The sequence below is a fragment of the Paroedura picta genome, chromosome 2 (assembly GCF_049243985.1).
Source record: "Paroedura picta isolate Pp20150507F chromosome 2, Ppicta_v3.0, whole genome shotgun sequence".
Taxonomy (NCBI): Eukaryota; Metazoa; Chordata; class Lepidosauria; order Squamata; family Gekkonidae; genus Paroedura; species Paroedura picta.
In genome coordinates this window covers 65,957,333-65,980,835 of record NC_135370.1, presented here as the reverse complement: position 1 = coordinate 65,980,835, position 23,503 = coordinate 65,957,333, and the positions used below count along the sequence as shown (strand labels likewise).

The following is a 23,503-nucleotide window of genomic DNA, read 5'->3' as shown; positions in this document are numbered from 1 at the left end:
ATAAAGGAAACAGAAAGAACTTCAAAGCCTAGAGTAGCACAAATTTATAGATTCTGAATGTATTCAAAACCAAAGAAACAGTTCATATTTTGTTATGGAGCAAGTGTACAAAAGGGCTTACTTGAGACTCTCCTGGGAGCTAGAAGAGGAACGATCTGATTGTGGCAAAGACACTATGCTATCAGAATTCTTCAAGTGAGATTGCAGTGCCTTCTGATAAGAAGATTCCAATGAATTAAACAAATGTTCTGCTTCTCGACTAAAATGGTTGTGGAAACCCCAGTAACACCTGAAAATAAAATATCAAGAAAACATTGAGCAATGTATTAGTCCTGGAGTCCCCCGACCTTTTAAAGCCAGTGGGCACCTTTGGAATTCTGACACAGGGTGGTAGCCACAGTCACAGAATGGCTGCTACCAGTAACAGAGCTGGCCACAAAATGGCTATTACACCTTACTTCAGTCAGTGAAGGTCATTATGGTATGGTGGCAGCTGATGTCAAAGCATCATATTTAAAAATCTGCACAGTCAATCAAATCTGAATTCTCAATCAGAAGCCATACTGGGCAAAAGCCCCATCTGGTCCTGCCTACTTTGTAAAAACACTCGTGTACCAGAAAAAGTGCCAGGGCTCCAGGGGCACCATGTTGGGAACTCCTATATTAGTCAATGCACAAAAACTAATCTGCCAGTTCTGGCCAAACAACAGTGAAATTCAGGACTATGTGAACAAAATAAGAATAAATGCAAATATCTATTTAATTTTGACTAAATAATTTTTGTTCCTGTAATTTTTCTGCATAAAGGTGCTTGGCAGAGAAATCTGGAGGAGGTTCTAATTCAGGAGTTTGGGAGAGGACAAGATAAAAGACAAAAGCCTCTCTCTCACACCCATCTCTCAAACCCAACCTGTAAGAATACCTAGTTGAAGGTTTTCAGGACTGAAGTAGCACCTTTAGGACCAGGGGGAGGCGGATCCCTATGGTCCCCGACATTCTGAGGAGGTTGGGAAACAAGCGTTGGCATGACCAGGCCTGGACAGCCCTAGATTCACCAAGAAGCTTCTTCCACAGAACCTTGGGAATTAGGGGCAGAAGAGGGAATACATACAATAGAGCTCTATTCCAGGGGAACTGGAAAGTATCTCCTAAGGATCCCACTCCAATTCTCACTAGGGAATAGAAGTTGGGGGGGAGGGATGGGGAAGTCCAGTGTGCTTCCTCAAGATCCTCAGAGGTAGGATGGGGGAAGAGAAGAAACAAAGAGCTTAGCAGCTGAGGCTGAGTACATGGGAGGAGGGGTGCTAAAAAAAATTACCTTATTTACTTGTAAGGAAGATGCCTCATCTCCTAAAAGTGCTATATATTTTAAAAAGAAATTTGTTTGTATGAAATTGTAAGATTACTTCCCCCACCCCTTTTCATGATACCACTTGGGCAAGCAACCAGCCATCGATATGAGTTACTGGGACTTTTGTCGATTCTTTAATAAATCAATTTCTTTCACTCTTATGAATCAATTGCTTTCTATTTTGGATAAAAGAAAATATAATTAATTGGGTTTACCTGTGTCATTTATATCTCTGCTACAGATGTACACATGTCCCAGCCTGACAAAGTAACACTTATATCAGATTTGTCCCTTGTAAAAAATGACTTCAACACTTCTGTTCTAGCTATTATAAAATAAGATCTCAGTGGGGAGTACAATTCAGCCCCACTTAACTGACAATTTTGTAGTTTGGTTTTCTTAAAAATAACATATTGAACTTAACATGGAAACTCCTGGACACCTCTTATAGCAAGCTGAGCGACTGTCCATAAAATTAAGGGAGAAAACAATGACAAGGAATTTTAATGAAGGCCTTTAAATTGATGAGTAGTAATGGCTTAGTTTGAGAAACTGTAAGCAAACTAATGACTAATTAGGGCACATGCAGAGAACTCTACATAAATTATTGTATTAACATCAACTATGTACAGCGGCACTGTGTATTTTTCCCAGTCCTTGAAACAATGATGGTGCCCCTCATCAAGAAATATCATATTTCCTGAAAGAGCCATAGAACAGTCTTTGAATTCCTTGCATTTCTCTGCACAGTTTAAGGTTTTCCAGCAATGTATAAAGAGAAGAAACCAAACTTACTTTCTGGCTTTTATCCGTGCTTCAGAGTCAGCATCATGGATTCCCTTCTTTATTGTTTCTGCCAATACTGATATGTGCCTGAGATGAGAAGATGTCATCATTTAGCTGATAAGGGTGAAATGGGGAAAGCACCCTACCACCATGGGCACGAGGAGAATGCAAGAAATCTGTCTGACTCTCCTCAAAGCAAACAGCCTTTATTTCCACACAATATCCCTTTTGAGTGCTTCACTGTTCGTTGTGTAAGTTTCTGCAAGTCAGCCTTACTGCATTCAATTTTCTTGCATAAGAAATGTAAAGAAAACATTCTTCAGAGGCCATGCCTTCAGAGACTGATTACTGTGAAAACCCACTTCAGTGATAAATTTGAAACAAAATTGTTTGAGATGTATTGTGTTGCGTTTGTTTTATTAACTGCCTGAACTGCTATAACTGGCACGGGGAAAGCTTGTTAAAGTTGTTCAGTGTTCCTTCTGTGAGGAAGTAGAAAGTAGTCTGGCTGGGATTAGAACTGTACCTGGGCAGCAGGGACAGGCAAGGTGATGAGGCATGTGACAAAGAGCAGGGTAATATGGCTGCAGTGATGAGAAACAGAAGCCATTTAACATTTTAATTTAACAAATTTAACATTTGGTGCTTTCCAAGCAAAGGCTTTAACCTACAGATTTCCTCCCTCTGCAATTTTGTATCATCGGGGAAAGAGAGGGCAAACTGGAATGCACAACATTTATTTTCAGAAGAGTAATTCACTGACCCTGCAATCTTCTCTCCTTTTTGTTCTGGTCATGCAGTATTGAATTTAACTCAATTTTCTTTCAATTTAACACCCACAAAGGTGCTAAGGAATCATAGAACCATAGAGTTGGAAGGGAAGATATTATGTTTGTTTTTACTACAAAGTACAACTCCACAGCCAGAAGGTGTTGCCCTCTAAGCGAACAGAACATCCAATACTCATAGACACAATGTTATTGTGTTGTGAATTGTGTAAGTTTGTTGTGAAAGATGTAGCTGCCTCACCTCTTATGAGACAATTTTAAGACTAAGAAGCTTGGGAACAGTCTCCCTAATTTGGAGAACTGCAACGTTTTTTCAGTTGATAAGACTTTTTCCATATGCTCTTCTATCTTTGCATGCACTCCTGCAGACAGATGTGTAAACTTCAGCACCTATCACTGTACACAAACTGGCTTAAATGCTCTAAACTGACAGGCTATTACATATGAGACACAGATCTCTGGTTTTAAAAAAACACCCAGTAACTTGGGTGATCTGGCAGTTGCCTACAGTGAAAGACTTAATAGTCCACTTTGAAGGAATGAGGTCAAAAGAACATCTTCTCTGTTAGCTAAAATGGCTTGACACCTGTTTGAATGTTCTACTACCTATGGTTTGTATAGCCATAGGTAGTGGATACCTCTGATTAAAATTTTTCTTTAAACTTGGGTTCTCTTTTATTCCCATGGTCCCCTCCAAAATTTCCTCAAGTCCAAGTCAAGATTTAAAAAATAATACTGTACAGGAAGCACTCCTCCCCTATTAATTAATACCAACATCTTACCTTTCTAGGGAGTGTGTTTGCCATTCCTGTAAAAGTAAATCTAAAAATTCAAAACAGCGTCTGAAAAAAATTAATGAAATATATAAATTTTGTCATTCTATGTACTAAAGACAGACAATGCATTTTTTAAAAAAGATATTCATTTGAAAGGTATGAAATCTTAATCCACAAAAATTATTTTTAAGAACAAATCAATTTAACACATGGTAACTAAACAGCAGTTCTGCAAAACAATGTATGCTTCTAGAAGATGCTCACGTCTTGGCAAGTTCTAGGGAGAATATTAATTCTGTTTCTGTGAAACAGCCACTACATTATTCCATGTGTCCTTGCATAAACTTTGAACTTGAATCTTATAATTTAGTGGCTGTTCCCTGTGATCCTAGAAATTTATTAATATCATCATCATATTTGTTTCCTGCCCTTTCTCTGTAGAGTTACAGCAAAAATGTAACATGATAAAATATTAAAAATACAAAAATACAGTTGGAATAAATAATTAAAATCATAACAGCTAAAGCAGTTCTACCCTTCAATGCTTATAGGAAAGTAATACATGGGAGCCATATAATTTTGGTATTTATTGGTCATAGTGTTGAATCTATCTGGAAGGCTAGAGAGAACAGTTGGCTATGTTGACAACCTGGGGTTTGCCGCCTACAAACAGCCCACAGGAGCAGCCTCACATACTGTACATTATGCTTGGTAAACTGTGCAACTATAATGATATGACTGATGACTGCCAAGATGGGGTTGAAGAACAAAAACAGGTGGGTGGGAGAAATTCTCTCCAACAGAGCCATCTGAAGTTCTAGATTTAGCAGCAGCTTCACTATTACTTCAAGGCTTCAAGTCTATGTAATAAAAGGTGTCCCCAATCCCCTCTTCTTAGTCTTGTTGTTCGTTTGTTTCTTTGTTTGTCTGTCTGTTGATCAGTCTGTCAGTTAGTTACTTCAGCTAGTCCAAGAAAGGCAGCATAGAAATCTATCAATCAATCAATAAATGTGTATTCCACCTTCTGCCCAATAGGGACCCAAAGCATCTTACATCATTCAACTTTCCTCTTTTAAAATCACATAGGCCACAGAAACTGGGAATCTCCCCATGGGAGAAGAGATGCTTGTGAGGTGACCACCTTCTGAAACCTAAAGAGATGCCACACGGAGGTTGGGATGGATATGTTTTCAGTCATCTTGGACTTGGACTAATGGATATAAGCTATAGCAAAGGAGGTAAATTTGAGGAAGAACTTCCTGACAACGGTGTGTTCAACACTGGAACTGTCTCCCTTTTGGATTCTTTGTTGCTGGAGGTTTTTAAGTAACAGTTGAATATGTACGTGTTGGGAATATTATAGCTGTCGTTTCTGCATTAGCAAGAGGTTGGACTACATGATCCTGGTAGTCCTTCCAACTCTGAGATTAAATAAATTCAATCTACACACTGTTGGTGCTAGATACATGTTAAATAGCATCAGCAGCAAGTTAAAACAAGGCATCCAAGGAACTAACAAATTTCCTTTTTACAGCTCGAGTTGGTTGTAGTCTTCAGAACAGAGAAAACCCAAGCACACTTTGACTAGCATCAAACCCACTATATTCACTCCTCTTTAATATTCTAAACTATACAGGCAGAGAAAATTTTCTGTGTAATATTACATGATTATGTCCTGCATCTTCAACACTGGTTGGTTCAAATAAAGAACACCTGACCTATTGTTTCTATTCTAGAGGCACAGTCAGATACTAAGATTTGTATCTACAGTGTAATAAGAAAAGTGCAACACAAGTGATTTTTACTAAGCCACCAATTAAAAGAACAACTCACCTTCTAACAGCAACGGACTTGGAGGTACAGTTACTAGTGATGATGGGGATTAGTCGAGGGATGTGCGTATGCTGAAGAATGAATTTAGAAAATGAAGAAACCCTTAGGAACATTGGAAACAAATATCTTTAACAAGTTGCTAAACTCAGGCAGGTACATTGGACTTCCAGTGGTCAAAGGCTTAAGAGGCAAATATAGCCATTTTCACTTCTGCATGAGTAGCAGAAAACAATCTGTAACATAAAGCTCGCCAGGGGTGGGTGGTTGGGACTCATCAGCTACCTGATTGGTCATCCGTCCAATGAACAGTTACTCAGGTAAGCTATCCCACCCCTGTCTGCATCCTCCTCCAACTTCTTCCATGTGGAAGAAATGACAGTCAGCTATACTGGACCGACTGCAAGAGGTAAGGCAGCTAGCGAGGGCACGCTGGGAGGGAGGGGAAAAGGCCTGGCACTGCAGGCCCAGGTCAAGGGGGGGAAGGGAGCCCTCACCAGTGCTCCCCCCCATCCCAAGCAGCCCTGCTGTGGCCTCTCCAGGTCTCAGTGGGGCTGCCTGGGTTGGAGAGGATGGAGGGAGGGAGCCTTGGCCAGTACTTGGCACTCGCCCCTGCCCCGAGCTGCTACACCATGGCTTCGCCAGGCCTCAGTGGTGCTGCCTGGGTTGGGGGGGAAAGGGAGAAAGAGCTCCTGCCAGTGCTTGCCCCTGCCCCAAGCAATTTGTCTTGTCACAGATTGTTTAGCTTAATACACAGCTCAGAATTACAGCTGTTTTCTTTCTAGGGTTACTACCACAGAATCTGTGATCATAGATCTTTAAACCTGATGTTAACTTGTAATTGGAGATGTGTTGATTTGTTTCTCCTTCATGAATAGAGAATGAAAGTTAATTAAAATAAATAGCAGGGAACATCAACAGGGGAACATATTTGCAAGAGCAAACAGAGTGAAATTCAGATTGCTTTCTCAGACTGAGCTGTTAGTTTCAGAAAACATATTTCATCCCCCCCCCCCAGTGTCTGCTTTGTTCTTCATTTGAGTTTTAATCACTGACAAATTCAGCAGAGACTACTGCCACACTAATAAAGAGAAGCCCAGAGGGCAACACTGGATTACTTGGCTTCTGAGCCTTGAAAAGTTCAAGTTTGACTCTGGATGAAGAGGTAATGTTTTAAAAATTAGTAAGTACAAGCAGTGAACCTTCTCTGATCGATTACTAAAGATGCTGTCATTTAAGATTCTCCAGAAAAGTCTGTTAATTGGAACATTTTCCCCATTTGTTGCCCCTCTCCTGCTGTATTCAGAATGTTCCTGAGAAACAGCATTCATTTTTGCTTTGAGAGATACTTACTCGTATAATCAATCTGACAGCTACTACGCCAGAGGTGGCCATAACTTTGGCACTGTTGGGAATGAGATTAAAGATTGTTGGCATGATGGCTTCTGCCCCATGGTCAAACTTGTTACCTAAGATGGATGACAGATGCCTGAAGAAAGAAAAGACTCTTATCATACTGGTGTATCAGAGTGGCTAAGAAACTGAACTACGAGGCAAGAGCTCCTTTATGCAAGAGTTCCCTCACTTTTTGTCAGATTTCTGCTATAGATTTAATGTGAAAGAAGACCATTCCCTCCCATCTCCACCCCCAACATCTGTAGTCTGAGGATAATATACACCTTCTGTACATGCTTGATCTAAGGCTATATATATACAGAATTCTGAACATTCAAAAGTGCTCCACAAATACCAATTATTATAGCTGGAACGGGGGGGGGGGTGCTGGAGATTACAGTTTCTATTTTCGCTTTCTGCAGTTCTGTCAATATAGATTATGAACTACAGATCAAATGAAACTATTTCCCCCAAGAGATTGTGTTTTATTCTTCATTTGTGTTTTTACAATTGATGAATTCAATACAAGTCACTGTCCTGCTATCAGAGAGCAGCCCAGAGGGTACAGATGAATTACTTGAATTTTCAGCTTTCATTTCAACCTTCTCATGGGCTTTCTATCATGCCCTGACATTTGTGAATTTTATGAGCTGCTATTAAAACTGCCCTAGTACCTTTTACGTCAATCAGTGCTTCTGGCAGAGTTCATCACAGAATTACCACTAAAGCATTTGCTGAAAGAACGGAATCACTTGAACTTCACCTTGAACTCAGTTTGAACCCGAGGAGAATATTATATTCTAGTTTTATTCTTTCTACTCTTACTAGCTTGAGAATAATTTGTAAATAAAACATATGCACACTTCTACCTAGAACAGCCATGCCTCTACAGGTGGAATTATCATCCTTTTTTCCCATCTCAATAATGTAATACTTGGTTTGTATTTTCTCTAGTTTCTGCTCTAAATATTTGCTATCACTGGTCATTGTCACTGATTTCAAAATTTTGGTGAATTTTGCAAACACATAATAAGAATATATCAGTGTACTGGTGAAAACGCATCTACTTTGTATTCAGAACAAATCCCAGGTTCAATTCCTAGCATCTCCAGTTAAAGAAGTAATAGGTAATGTAAAATAGCGATCCCCAACCTGTGGGCCACGGACCACATGTGGTCCTTCGACTAATTGGAGGTGGGCCCCAAAGGACGCCTTCTCCCCCCCCCCCCCGGCCCTTTACAACACACTTCGGGTGTCATTGTCTCCCATCACTCCCAGATGGGAATATCTCGTTGCAGAGAAACAAGCTCAGGGTTCCCATTGATTTGTCATTGTCATGAGTTAAAATGTCCATGAAAATAAAATGTTCTTTATGTTCATTGTTGTTGCGTGTCTGTATCTTATTTTGAAGGGATGTTTAAACATTACCATAGCATTCAGAGAGTGTTAGGGCAGTGGTTGAGAGTAGAGGAGTAAACTACCCCCCCCCACCGGGCCTCAGTAAAAGGCGTTGAGTGGTCCCCGGTGATAAAAAGGTTGGGGAACACTGATGTAAAAGACCCAACACCAAGATAGCTGCTCTTAGCCACTGTAGATGTGACATTGATAGACCAGTGGTCTCACACAGAAGGCAGTTTCATGTGTTCATGAATGCTCAATTTCAGGGGGATCTAAAAGGCTTTAATTATATACTTAATTTTATGCTGAGATAGATAACTAAAAGGCAATTTTTTCAGTGCACCTTTAGGCTCTGATTACATTTTGGTGATCCTCTTGCACTGGCATGTGCTGGGTTCACTGTCTTGTATTGGAAGAGGTATCTGAATACATGGTGATTGCAGCTAGAACTATTTACACAGTGAAATGGAAAAATATTCTTTGTCACTTAGAAAATTAGAATATTAAAATGGTTGAATATGCTGTCATGGAAAAAATTGAGGTCATATTTGAAAAACTGACCATTTTCAAAACCTGAGGAAGGATGGCGAGTCTACTATGAAAGCAGAAGTTAACCTATAATGAGATATTTTTAAGGGCCGAGGCCAGTGGTGCAAAATAAGTAAAAATTGTTTATTACTGAGTTAAATTCTCCAAAAAATTCCTTACATGTTTCACTAAAAAATCTTATCTAGGAAAATCAGTGATTCATCAAAAAGAGTAAAGGATTAGTAAGCTCATAATGAGAAACATTTTTAAAAATGTATGATTTACATAGAATCAGAAGTTGTATTATAATTATTTCTGTTTTTATTGTCTTCTTGATACCTGTCATTTGTTGAAGTATTATTCTGAATTACAGTATAATAATGTTTTGTTCAAATGTTAATGTGGATTTGTAGAGATAATAAGATGCATACTGGAATAAGTAGTAATAATGAAAGTAGTAACATAGCAGTAAACCTTTGCTAAATATCAAATATTGTTAGGATTTAGATGAAAAGGAGATGGGGAGAACTATGTTAAGAGTTTTATCAGGAGAAGGGGAGAATCTGGATGCTTATCAATCTATCTTTCTAATTGTATAATTTCTTTTTTTCTTTTCTTTTTGTCTATTTCTTCTTTGGAAAAAAATAAAATAAAATTTAAATACCTTTTGCAAATCACAGTAGTGGCAGGAGTGAACTCTGAAGGCTTTTAAAGGGGCTTGCATTTCCCAAGCTAAGAGTTCACTCCAAAGGTATTTGGTTATTTTCTACTTATGAGAGCCTTTTAAATGTACTTCAACTGAAGCTATCCAGTGGTCTCAAAAGCTCCCAAATATTTTCAGGATTTTTTGAGCTCAGACATTTCAAATAGCTGAAAAATAGTGTGTGCATGTATGTATTTATATGGCTGAATTAATACCCAAGAAATACCAATAAATAATTTTCTGGTATTTTTTGCACATCCCTACACATGTGCAATAAAAACCAAACAAGAATTGGAAATCTAGTTTCTGTAGTTCAGTTGCCCCAGACTCTTTGTAGAAGACTGAGAAATCCTTGGCATCTGCCTATTAGAACACACAACATTACACATTAGAATATGTTGATTTATAGTCCTTACCCCAATGTGATACAAGCTTCTCGCACTACCTGGGACCGCAAGTCTTTTGCAGATAATTTAAATGCTCCATCGAGCAAGCGCAGGTGTTGGAAGAAGGTATCATATTCAGCTGCTCCAGCCAGCAACAGTGAACGGATTTTTTTCAGCTAGCGAACAAAAACATTTAGAAAGTAAGATAAGTAGAGAGGTATATTATTGACTATCTTTCAGTTTTATGGGGGGGGGGGATATTCCACTAAGATTTATAGCACAATCCTAAACAATTAGTGGACTCCACTGAAGACTGTACTGTTAAAGACTGGTTTAAGAGTAACAAAGGATAATATATTATACTGATGTGTTTTCTTTTCTCTTCCTTTTTTGGGTGTCTTTTAAAAGATGTGATTGTTCTATTGATTTATATTATTAGCTGCCATGATTTATTCAGCAGAGAGGCAGGATAGAAGCGTTCTTAAATAAAAAATAAAATATAAACATTAATATGATCTATTCAAATTTATCAATACAACATTAAGAATTTAATATTTACTCTAAAAACTGAATGCCCGAACTCTCAAGATAAAATGCATGCAGCACTTTGAGTGCGAAAGGTTCCTAAATCTATACACATATGCATATTTGGACACTTGAAATGGTTATATATATCTCCAAGTATCCATAGATTTGCCAATGTTGTGAAATAGGTGTATTTATTATTTATGGCATCAATTCAATATGCCTAAGATTAGGTGTACCGGTGCCATAAATATACCTTATTCTCAACATGAGCAGATCTGTGGCCACTTGGATGTGGAGACTGCACCAAAGACAAATGGCAGATCTTTCTATAAACCTGGAAAACAACCCAGGTTTACAGAAAAATCTGAAATCTGGAAAAAAAAGAATCCACTGGAGGTGTTAGCCTCTCTCCCATATAATAGAAACAACACCAGTGGCTTTTAGAAATTAATGCTGTCAGTGGTTATTAATAGAGAACCACACCATATTGTCAGCCTTGAAGTATTGGTTTCTGTCAAATTCTCTTATGTTGAGATAAGTGTATGTGCTGTAAAAACACAGATTATGGAACACAGTTCACAAATCTATAAGAAAAATATCGAAGCACCTTTAGTAGCACATTTTGTAGAAAAGGGACACTGCTGATGCTGTAGTAGCCAAATATGCATCTCATAGACATAATCATTATAATGTTCATAAAACATTACTCCATCAAGAGGCGGCTTGGATTTATAGGGTAAAAATGTATGTGCTCCCTGGACTTAATAGACGTTTGGATCTATTATGTTATTTATAGTAGTTACTGTTTTAAGACCATTTTTAATGTAATCCATTTACAACATTTCTGAATGATTATAGATTTCAACTAAGATATTGTATTTGTTAATTAGGAAATCATAAAATGCTTTGTATAATTGTAATATACATTTCTGAATGATTATAGATTTCAACTAAGATATTTTATTTCTGTTAATTAGGAAATCATAAAATGATTTGTATAATTGTAATATGTAATATGTACTAATTGATATATATTACCTAAGGTTGATGCAGATGATACCACTCTAATGGCAGAAAGTGAAGAGGAACTAAAGAGCCTGTTGATGCGGGTGAAGGAGGAGAGTGCAAAAGTTGGCTTGAAACTCAACATCAAGAAAACAAAGATCATGGCATCCGGCCCTCTCAATTCATGGCAAATAGATGGGGAAGAAATGGAGATAGTGACAGATTTTATTTTCCTGGGCTCCAAGATCACTGCAGATGGGGACTGCAGCAAAGAAATTAAAAGACGCTTGCTCCTGGGGAGGAAAGCTATGGCAAATCTAGACAGCATCCTAAAAAGCAGAGACATCACCCTGCCAACAAAAGTGCGTTTAGTCAAGGCTATGGTATTCCCAGTTGCAATGTATGGCTGCAAAAGTTGGACCATAAGGAAGGCCGAGCGTCAAAGAATTGAGGCTTTTGAACTCTGGTGCTGGAGAAGACTCTTGCGAGTCCCTTGAACTGCAAGGCGAACAAACCGGTCAGTCCTAGAGGAGATCAGCCCTGACTGCTCTTTAGAAGGCCAGATCCTGAAGATGAAACTCAAATACTTTGGCCACCTCATGAGAAGGAAGGACTCCATGGAGAAGAGCCTAATGCTGGGAGCGATCGAGGGCAAAAGAAGAAGGGGACGACAGAGAATGAGGTGGCTGGATGGAGTCACTGAAGCAGTAGGTGCAAACTTAAATGGACTCCGGGGAATGGTAGAGGACAGGAAGGCCTGGAGGATAATTGTCCATGGGGTCGCGATGGGTCAGACACGACTTCGCACATAACAACAACAAAGGTTATATTGTCATCTGAAACTTTAAGAAAGAAGAACTTACACATGCAGCTACAGTGTCTTTTTAAAGTTATAATGATTATGATTATGTTTAGGAAGATTATGATAATGATTATGATTAAGTTTAGGGGGTAGCAGGTTACAGTAGATGAGCAATAGGGTTGTGAGTGTCCGGCAAAGTGCAGGGGGTTGGACTAGATGACATAGGAGATCCCTTCCAACTCTATTACTCTATGATTCTAAGGAAAATATAGCAAGAATAACCTCTGGGGAAGATTAATTATGAAAATGGCCGTCTCGATGCTCATCACAGTTCATTAAAGAAGCTACTCTGTAATATCACAAGGCTAGGGCCTTTTAAAATTTACATTATAGGATCACATTGACCTTTGAGATATTTTTATAATTGTTGTAATGAATATAGAATATAGAATCATAGAAGGACCATGTGTAATGTTATGAATTTATTATAAAAACACAACCATCACTCACAGTGAATGATTCTTTTTTGGGTTTTTTATACTGTGATCCCAGTTTTTTGTCTACTGTTCAACACCAGCTAACCAATGAAAGACAGTATTGGTTAGAGTTTCGGTCTGGGATCTGGGAAACCCAGGTTAGAAGATTTATTTACTGCGGAAGCTCACTGCATAACTTTGCACCAGTTGCACACTCTTAGCTTAACTTCCAAGGTTGTTGTGAGATAAAGTGGAGAAGAGAATGGTGGTAGCTGCTTTGAATCCCCATTGTGAAGAAAAGCAGGGTGCACATGAAATAGTAAATATATCTGAAGACGGGTAGGCAGATAAAAAATAGGTTGGTTGATGGGTAGGAAGGACAGAAGGAAGTGAGGAAGGGTGAGGACATAGAGACTCCCAGGATAAAGTAAAGAAAAAATAGTATGGGTAGGGGATACAAAGGAAAGTGACATGCCCCCCATTAGTCCCCCACTGCACAACTGGACCAGGCACAGTGACCAGCACTGTGCTCCTGGGCCAGGGTTTTCCTGGGTAGAGGGGCTGCCAGGGTGACAGAAGGATGCAGCGCTGAAAACAAAGGGTGGCAAATAAAGATACATTGCCTGGTGGTTGGGAAAGAGAGGGCGGCAGAAAACTGGGAGAAGATATATGGCTTTCAGGGAAGGGAAAGAGGACATAGTGGGTCTCCTGAAACTCCTTGCATGTCTCCCACTTTTGTTCATATTGAATCAGATACTTACTGCAGCAACTCTCTGTTCCCAATCATGTTTATCATCTGACAGGATTTCTCTGATTTTGTTGATGGATTCCTCAAGGTCTCGACTGGAATAAATCTGTGAAGAGGAAGTGTAATAACGCTTAATAAAATGCTTTTATTTAACTACAACATGTTTCCACCACTGAGCCAGAAGACTTCTTAAATACTGAATTTATTTATTTCCTTTATAATAATTACATCAATCATCTACACCTTTTAATATATGTTTGATACATTTCATTACATTAAATAGGATGCCAGTACTCTAGAGCAGCGGTCCGCAAGCTTCCGCTTGCCGCGGACCGCTGTGGAGTTGTGGGCGGAGAGGGCAGCAGCCCCAGCGCAAACACGCATGTGCGGACTGCCACGCACACGCGTTTGCGTTCGCCATGCCAGCGGCCGCGGCTTCCCCTCCCGGCCCCTCCGGGCCACGAGCAAATCGGCCGCTAAAGCGGCCGATTAGCTTGCGGCTCGGCAAGCTTCTCTTCCCTCCCCTCCCGAAGTGAGAAGCTTGCCGGGCCACGAGCTAATTGGTGGCCGATTTGCTCGCGGCCTGGCGAGCTTCTCGCTTCGGGGGGGAGGGAAGAAGGAGCCGCGGCCCGCTGCCGGGCTGCGGCCCGCGGGTTGGGGACCACTGCTCTAGAGACACAGTTCATAGGCTTGTCTGCAGGTCTTCTATTTCTCTTTATTACCTCATTAAGGAGACAACAAATAACTTTCAGAAGCTAAAAAACAGTGACATGTACAAAGATGTCAAAATCCAAATCTTTTAAAATCATATTGTGAACATAATTTTCTATTATCTTTTTATATATATTCTGAATTTAACCAACTATCCATAAAGACTCTTAAGGATCATTTTCATTCCTTTGAAACCAGTTTACAGGGTGCCTGGGTTAAGATTTGGTTGAACTCCACTCTGAAGTTTCTGCAGGCAATTCAGACATGTACTGGTGTAAAAGAATGTGCGTTCACATATAATGGTGGGTAATAGGAATAGTAAGCTCAGTCAAAAATGTTATTATCAACAGATTTGTTGGGGCAAATGCAAATAATCTGCTTTACTTAGAAGCTGAACTGAGCCCCAGTCAATATTTATCTTCTTGGTTTCCACACTCAAGGCCTAACTAGATATCATGGCATCCTTCTGTCTGCAATGGGAACGCTGCCATCATTTTGAAGCCTAAAATGGGTGATTTTAAAATGACTTAAGGGACTGGGCTCACTGAACAGTCAACTGAGGTGCTGTTATCCCGTCTTCCACATCTTTTAAAGTGCTGAGAGGCATCCCTCCATGGCCATTTCAGCACCTGAAAAAATGTTGGGGGAAAACAAGAGTGCTTCATCTCAGGGCATTGGGTGGGGGGGTTTGTGGCAATTTTAGTTCACCTGTACTAAGCTTTAAAATGGTGGCAGCATGCATATGATGAACACAAGGATGCCATCTAATCCTATGTTGTATTTTAATTATGTTGTTAACTGCCCTGAGACGCTGGTGAGGGGCAGGATACAAATCCAATCATCATCATCATCATCATCATCATCATCATCATCATCATCATCATCATTATTATTATTATTATTATTATTATTATTAATTTGGATTGGGAAGTGAGAAGGTTTGATCATGGTAGCAATGTAAGCCCTAAATTAGTAGACTTACTCTATAATTGTGACATTGTAGACGAACAGAATAAGCCTATATAGTTATTCCTGTCTTAAACCCACCAAAATAATTCGATTTAGACTGTAATAACTCAGCATATGATTGCACTGCAGGGCCAGTGTGATGTAGTGATTAGTGTCATACTAGGACCTGTCTTATATCAGTCATAAAGCTCACCAAGTGAAGCTGGACCACCCACTCTTTCACCCCTTCATAGTGCTGTTGTGAGGGTAAAACAGAGGAGGGGGAAAATCATGTAGGCTGCCCTGAGTTCTTTCGAGGAAATATGGAACAAAAATACAACAGAAAAAAACTGTAGTGTATGCTATCCCTATCTATAATTATAGCTGGGGCAAAGAGGGTAGAACAGCACAGGCACAAAGGAGGATGTGCACAAATATAAATCTGCTATGGTTAAAGAACAGGAAGAATTAAGTTCTTCAGCAGCTGTCCGTGGTGGCATGTTTAATTCACAAGAGCAGCATTCAAAGTGCTCATAAGAAAGGCCTATTTTAACTTTTAAATAAGTGTCAGAAATCCATGATACTATTTACCTGAACAGTAGGGACATCTTCAAAAGCTTTAATGAAATCCTCTTCATCAACAGCACCAGCTCCTTCTTTAGCCACTGGGAGATGCAGAAGTAAGAGAGTCTTAATGGTTAATATACAATAAGTTAATGATATAACAGCTAAAACAAGCATTTGAAAGTGCAGCAAAGGGATAGTTAAGTTACTTAATGGATACAAGTAAAAAGAGAGACAGTAGAAGTGAAAGAACTTGTACAACCTGTGCACAGAGGTCAGTTTCAATACGCTATCAACAGTATAAGATATCAATAGAGATGCCTTTACTCTTAAAGAATTTAGCCTTATGTGTCATCAAATTGTAGTATTCTTGATATGGATACATATGAAGATAGATGGAGGGAAAGAAGAGGAAAGGTCTTTCAAATATTTATTGGTTGTGTTATTGTTTGACATAGAATAAAGCAGCTTTCCCGCAGATATCGTTTAGAAATAAATGTTATTTTCTTGCCATGTTGGATCCCCTTGCAGTTAAATTCACCAAGACAGGCCTACCATCTGAAAAATGCACTTATCTTACAAGAACCACTACTAACTACATAAAAATGAAGATTTAGGGTCACAACTGACTTGACAGACACCTCATTCCTCCACCAAAAATAAATAAATGCCAATTTCTTGAAAGATGCACGTGCAGGTAGGGTTTGGATTGGAGCCATGTGGGAAGGAAAAAGGAGAGTAAACTCTTGAAACTCAAATCAGTCTATCTAACTGAAACCTAGATATTCCCACTACCATTAACAGTGTAAGTTTTTTTATGTTCTTTTTAAGGCCTGCATTAAAAAAAAAACAACTGCTGGTAACAGCATTGAAAAACAAGTGTTATTTAGTGAATCTGAGCAGAAGTTAAAGTTTAAAACCCCTCTTCCTTTCCTGAATTACAGCTAGGCATGCATGCAATGATTTGGACTCATTTATAATTAAATTGCCTGTAACAGACAAGGTATACAAGTATATTCACCAAAACCTTGAACATACACTCTCCTGAATTCTCTCTGCGTTTCATAGAATCAGAGAATCATAGAGTTGGAAGGCACCTAATGGGTCATCTAGTCCAACCCTACTTGAGCCTTCACAGGATCAGCCTCTGGGTCAGATGGCTCTCTAGCCTCTGTTTAAAAATTTCCAAAGATGGAGAACTCACCACCTCCCAAGGAAGCCTGGCCCACTGAGAAACCGCTCTAAATGTCAGGAACTTCTTCGGATGTTTAGATGGAATTTCTTTTGAATTAATTTCATCCCATTGGTTCTAATCCATCCCTTCCGAGCAAGAGAGAACCTTTTTTGGGCCGGGGGGGTGGTGCAGACGCTGGCGTACTGGCAAACGCAAACACACAGGCGCGAGCATGGGCGCTGGCATACCAGCGAACGCAAACACGCAGGCGCAGAGCTGCCATGCCTGCACCCTCCGGCATTCCGGTGTGCCCCCCCCCGCGGCGCGGTGCTTGCTGCGCCGGAAGTGATCGGCCACCAAAGCGGCCGATTGCTCCTGGCACAGTGAGCACCACGCTGCAGGGGGGGAGGGAGGCATGCCCACTGAAGCGCCAGCGCCTCCCTCCCCCCCGCCATGGCCCAGTACCGAAGGCTCCAAGGCCCGGTACTGGTCCACGGCCCAGGGATTGGGGGACACTGCTTTACATGGCAGCTTTTTAAATACTTGAAGATGATTATCAGATCCCCTCTCAGTCGTCTCCTCTTCAGGCTAAACAGATCAAGCTCCCCCAACCTGTCTTTATATGTCTTGGTCTCCAAACCTCTTACCGTCTTTGTAGCCCTCCTCTGGACACACTCCAGTTTGTCTACATCCCTCTTCAACTGGGGTGCCCAAAACTGAACACAGTAAAATGTCAATACAGACATCTTTCAAGTGTGTTCAAATGTGAAGTAAGGGTAAGGAGGAAAATAAAGACTCATGGTGTTAGATATTAATTTGTAAAAGCCTGATTTACCTGGGGTTTTTGAGACCAAAGCCACTGATCCAGCTCTGCGAGCAGTTCCCACCCCACTTTTTCGAGAGGTCGAAGGAGCCTTTGAAGATGTAGAGGAGCTGGCTGAGGAAGGTCTGTTTCCATCCACAGAGTCGTCATCATCAAAGTTTTTATCTGCAGAAGATAAAATGTAGAGATATATTTAAATTTTAATTTTAAAACAAATTTTCTTTGCAGAAATGTAGCACAAAAAGCTTCAGAGTTACAAGTTTAGATGTCCGGCTTCATGAGTATTGCAAGATATTTACACAATAATTTTATCCACACGTTAAAAGCAAAGTGTTCTAAACTGCTTGACCACCCTTTCAGAATATTTGTAACTGTATAAAGATTGTATTTTTCATATAGCATGAAAAATGTCAAATTACTCTGGGATGGACTCAAATTTATTTCTTGACCAGTGTACATAGGGGAAAATGCAGGTTAGCAGCGACTACTAATCCAAAGGAAACTCAAGCAACCATCATACCTTTGCCCCATGCTTACTAAAACTGCACCATACATTACCATAACAAGTACAGTTCCATAACGTGTCAAATTACTGACACCTAGATCATTAACTCAAGTACTAAGACATTTTCTAGATTTTCCTTCAGGCACATGAAATATACTCATTTATTTCGAAAATGTATCTAGCGGCTCTCTTCAGATATGCTCAAGGTGGCTAATCAAATAAAACAGCAACAAAAACAGCACTGAAGTGATTGAAAAAATGATCAAGAAACAAAAACTCAACCATGAAATATTTAGCTACCTATAATGCTATTCATTCCCTGAAGAGGGCAAAAGGTGGGGTATACCATTTGTAAATTTAAAAAATGACTACCATAAAACTGTCCTTGGAATTGAGACAGATGGTAAAACATGTTTGTTTGTTTTTTAAATAGTCTCCGTCAGTTAAATGCCAAGGGAAAAAAGGAAACATTTTGGTCTGGAACTAAAAGCAGAATAAGGTAGGTAGAACATAAACCTCAAAGAGAATATTTGTGATGGTCAAATACATTCTCAGGCCACCACCATGTCTGTCACACCTTCCAGAAGCAGTGATCAGAGTAGTTACAGCATGAGTTGTTGATAATCAGCAAGGCACTGTGAACAGATAACTGCAATGGATTATATGCTGCAGCTATAGACAAAGGCTGGGGAGGTAAATAGGGCTCTGAGGTGATTTCTACTACTTTTACCTTCTCCAGGAGTCATTCACACCACCATTCACACTCTTTCACAACTCATAAGAATAGATACAAATGGGTAGCCGTGTTGGTCTCAAGTAGCATGATAAAATCAGAGTCCAGGAGCACCTTCAAAACCAACAAAGATTTATTCATGGCGTGAACTTTCGAGTGCAAGCACTCTTCGTCAGACTATAATCTTCTTACATTATATATAATCTTATATTCCCTGTCATGTAAGAAGATTATCTGACAAAGAGTGCTTGCACTCGAAAGCTCACACCCTGAATAAATCTTTGTTGGTCTTAAAGATGCTACTGGGCTCTGATTTTACAACTCATAAGAATTATGGTGTTTAGTGATCTGCTAGATAAGACAAGGAATGTAACAAGTTATTGGTTATCACAGCAAGGGACAGCAGAACTCTGCTTTAAAACCTTTACATATTCACACACCCATAGTTTTACTGAACTGACAGAGAGAAAGAATGATTTTATTTGAAATGCCTCCTTAAGCCTAGGAATCTCAACCTACTGAACCCCCCTCACAAGACCTATTTCCCTAAGGTAACACAGGATATCAACTACTTACTTACTTATTTATAATTATTATATATTTATATACTGCCTCTCCCAGTACAACCTGCTCGAGGTGGTTCACATCCTTAAAATCCATCATACATTAAATAATTACCAATTTAGAAATTAAAAACAGTTAAACAGTTAAAAACAGTTAAAATACATCAATCCACATCAGCTAAAAAAACATTCATTTCTGTATTCTCCACTCCTGGAGGTCTCTTCCAACTCTAGGATTCTATGATTCTATCTCCAGGAGTGGGTTAGTCTTGGGGAAGGTTTACAGGCCCCAACCAAAAGCTTGGCAGAAGAGCTCTGTTTTGCAGGCCCTTCAGAACTGTATTTCTCAAGGGGTCAAGGATAACCAGCCAGTTTGAATTCGCTGAGTAAAGCACTCTTCAGGGGGCATAGTCAGCTAGGTAGCCGCTCAGGTTCCTGCTTCTTGATTGACCTCTGAGCCCTATGTAAGTAGACTACAGATGAGATGTATGAGTTCTTTCTCTGGGTGAAGATTAACTACCTAACTAATCTGTCAGGGGCTACACCACACTTTCTCTCCACTTTACTCTCCCCCCATCCTGAGGTTCCACAACCTCTCACTAGCTGATGTCACAGTAACTGCAGACTTCCTTTGCAGGCTGGGATGTCTGAGGGCAGAACTAGGGGCCATCTCTCACAGTATTTTCATGTTGAGATGCCACCACTGAAAAATCCTCTTATCTGGTTGCTATTTGCCTTACCTTTCTGGCAGGAATAACTGTGAATATGACCTTAACAGGAGAACTGAACAAAATAAAATTACTGCTTGGTAAATCCAAATCCAAAGTAATGATATTGCATGAAGGGTGAATTGTTTATTTCCCAAGAACAACTGGAATTCTAGGTCTCCCCACTCCACCTATTCTGCCAATCTAATCTCTTCCAATATGGAGATTAAAACACACTCCATTACTTGATATACCACCTGACAAGCAGCCCATCATGCCGAGTGGTTTATTCCAGTAACGCTCAATCTGTTTGAAGGGCACAAATGCACCAAAACACACCCAAAAGCTTCATCTCCTAAATTCAATACTAACACCAGCAAGGGGTAAGATTTGGAGCTGAAGAATTCTGTGCCTATAAGAATGCTGGGCTTGGGCACATGGATTATAACTGTCATATGACTACCATCCTTCTTTAAGTGATGCACTATTGCCCAGTCACCACATCTAATAGAAGTGAGTTTTCAAGAACATTCAGAATCAGAAAATCCTCTCCCCCAAGGAGACAAACCGAGAAGATTTTAGAAGATTTATAAAAATGTATCAGTTCTATCAAATATTTGCAGCTAATCTCACTGCTGTCATATACTATACTAGGCTCCAAAGCCCGCTTCTAAGAGCAGGCTAGAAAAGGGGGGGCGGGAAGCCCTTCCGCCCCCCGTCCTGACAGCAGCGGCAGTGTTCCTGGGGGGCGAGAAGGCAGCATGGGTGCTCGGCGGGGCGGGGGAAGGGTTCCCCCCGTGGGCCAGCCCCCAAGTCCCTCGCATTGCGGCGAGGCAGCTGCCCATTACCTAGGACCGTCTGGCGAGCAGTAGGCAGGTGCGCGATCCTCCGCAGGGCAGTCTGTGTGCGGCCAGGCTGCTGCTTGTTGCCGTGGAGTGTCCTCGCCCCTCTAAGGGGCAGCGCGTTTTCCCACAGCCCTGGGTGCTCCCAGCGACGGAGCAGCCCCGTGCGGCAGCGTCCGGACCAGGGCAGTGATGGGCCGCGGCAGCGTCCCCTTGGGGCCAGTCCACTGTTCCTCGCCATGGTCTTCTCCTCGGGCGAGGAGGCGGTTGCGTAGTCCACCGCAGCTGGCGCTCCTGGTGTGGAGGCAGCCAGGCGAGTCTGGGGCCTGTGGTCCGGGGCCAAGGGGCCAATCAGGAAGTGTGCACAGCACGCCTTCCGATTGGCCCCGGACAGCCCTCCCCCCTTAGCGAATTATTTTCTGCTTTCTGGTGTTTGTTTGTTTTTTAACTATTTAATTTGGATTTTATTGCAGTTTTTTGACAGATAAATATTGGCTGGGCTCTAAATATCTGTTTAGGCTCATACAAAGTGGCTTACTCTAGCCCAGTGTAACCTTTCACTCTCTGTGGTTTGCCTGTACCAGATTTGAAACATGTTTCTGGGATACTGCCTTCTCATTACTCTGTAGAGTAAGGACTAATGTTGAAGGAAAATATAACTACAGCTCTCTTGGGCTCACAGCTCTCTGGAATTTGGCCAATGGAAATACTTGAAAGTCTTGATGAGCCTATGTTGTGCATATTTACTTCCAATGGCCTATGTAGCCATCCCAAATACATTTGTTTCTGTATTCTTGTTCAATAAAACATTCAAACATATGCTCCCAGTTCTGTACTGGATCAAGCCTAAAGTAAGAGAAGAACATGACGGGAGAGCCTATGGAAGAAGCTACTCCCTCAGGGTTTCATTGCCTTCAGATCTTTAGACATGTGAGCTGCCATCCCAGCACCATACCATACAAGTCATGCAGAATGAAATCAGTGGGCTATGCCTTCACAAAAGAGTAAAGGCTCAATTATATGGAGAGTTATAGTGCAGCAGAAGCATCTGCTTGTATTAACCTTATTGTAATTGTGGAAGGCTGAGTAGAAATTTTATCCTATCTATATTTAACAACTTATAAAATAGGAATTAATTCTGAAAGGACTGGTCTCATTATTATTTAAAAAAGACAAAAAGAAAACACAGATACTATAAAAATGACTTCAGTTTGACAACAGAAAGCATACAGTCCTCTCTAAACTGCAGTATCTCTTTCATACACACACAAAGGGTGTGGTTTCTTATACCTTAGTATTCCAGGGCAAAGCATCATTTCTAAATTATTCATATTACAAAGCGGCTCATTTTTAAACTATCAAGGAAAAACACTTTTTGAAAGGCATCTCTTTAAGAAGGACACAAAATCCAACATTCTAGAGAAAAGTTACATTTAGCTCCTTGTTGACAATAAATAAGCATCTGATTCTAATTTTTAACTAGAATAGTTTAATATGTTTCAGTGTTTTTCCTTCATTTTCAATAATCTATCATGTTCAGTTCAAGACATGAGGTCTCTAAGCAGCACGTGTGTCGGGCAGAAAGAGAAACAAAGAACAAGAGAAAATCTGAACATGGATTTCCGGAAATAAGACACAACCTGTCCATATATACACACCAAAGTAAAACTGATATTCACCACAACATTATAACTGACAATGCAATTATCATTGATAACAAGGATCAGATTCTGTAGCCAGCTATACATTTTGTAAGGTTAAATCCACCCCCACCCCCACCCCACCCCCTTTTTAACTTCCACTGTTTTCAGCAGACATCAACCAAAGCAGTAGGCTGTTCCATCATCATTAATAACAAGTTCCATGCTCCAAAGCTCATTTATGACCAACATATAGCAATTTCCAGACAAATGCCTTGATCAAAAGAGGCCTTTGTTTGCTCATTGTTGTACTTAAAGGAAGATAAAAATCCTTAAAAGTCCTTCTGTAAATAAAGGGAAACATGAGAAATTTGCTTACAGGTACATATCCTTTTGCAAATAAGCTTCCTCAACATTCCTTCATATTTTCCATGACGAGCCTAGATGTAACACTGTCTCATAGACCGCTGCAGCTTTCAAATATAGGACATAATCAATCCTTGCCCTCTGTATTCATTAAGCATGCTGCTTTTGCTCACAGAGTTAAACAGCCCACTGCTTAGGTGCCTGTGAGAGACCAGTGCATTTCATGGTCAGCCTCGGAACGTTTTAGACATTTCGAGGCAGAAATCGCCTCTCTGAAAGCAGTTACAGCAAACAACCTAAGGTGGAAGGCAAGCTCACGATGGCTGGCTTGGCCAAGCAAGAGGAAATAGCCCAAGTTTATCCCATGGGGCACCTAATGGGAGCATCTCAACAGCTGTCATCACTCATCCATGACAAATACATTTGT

General features: G+C 40.3%; 1 protein-coding gene across 32 annotated transcripts in view; it reads right to left on the bottom strand.

Moving 5' to 3' along the window:
* Positions 1–23,503, bottom strand: part of CLASP1 (cytoplasmic linker associated protein 1) — a 260,988-nt gene that overhangs the window by 115,852 nt on the left and 121,633 nt on the right. For 31 of the 32 annotated variants that reach the window (XM_077320493.1, XM_077320491.1, XM_077320498.1 and 28 more), the window contains 9 exons: positions 17,733–17,885; positions 15,751–15,824; positions 13,514–13,606; positions 9,972–10,117; positions 6,885–7,020; positions 5,535–5,605; positions 3,708–3,767; positions 2,147–2,224; positions 122–289 (listed from right to left, as the gene is read on the bottom strand). In XM_077320493.1, the coding sequence (XP_077176608.1) occupies positions 122–289; positions 2,147–2,224; positions 3,708–3,767; positions 5,535–5,605; positions 6,885–7,020; positions 9,972–10,117; positions 13,514–13,606; positions 15,751–15,824; positions 17,733–17,885 (979 nt within the window). Of the gene's footprint in view, positions 1–121; positions 290–2,146; positions 2,225–3,707; positions 3,768–5,534; positions 5,606–6,884; positions 7,021–9,971; positions 10,118–13,513; positions 13,607–15,750; positions 15,825–17,732; positions 17,886–23,089; positions 23,142–23,503 lie in introns of those variants that run through there. The other variant, XM_077320514.1, reaches the window with a different exon arrangement.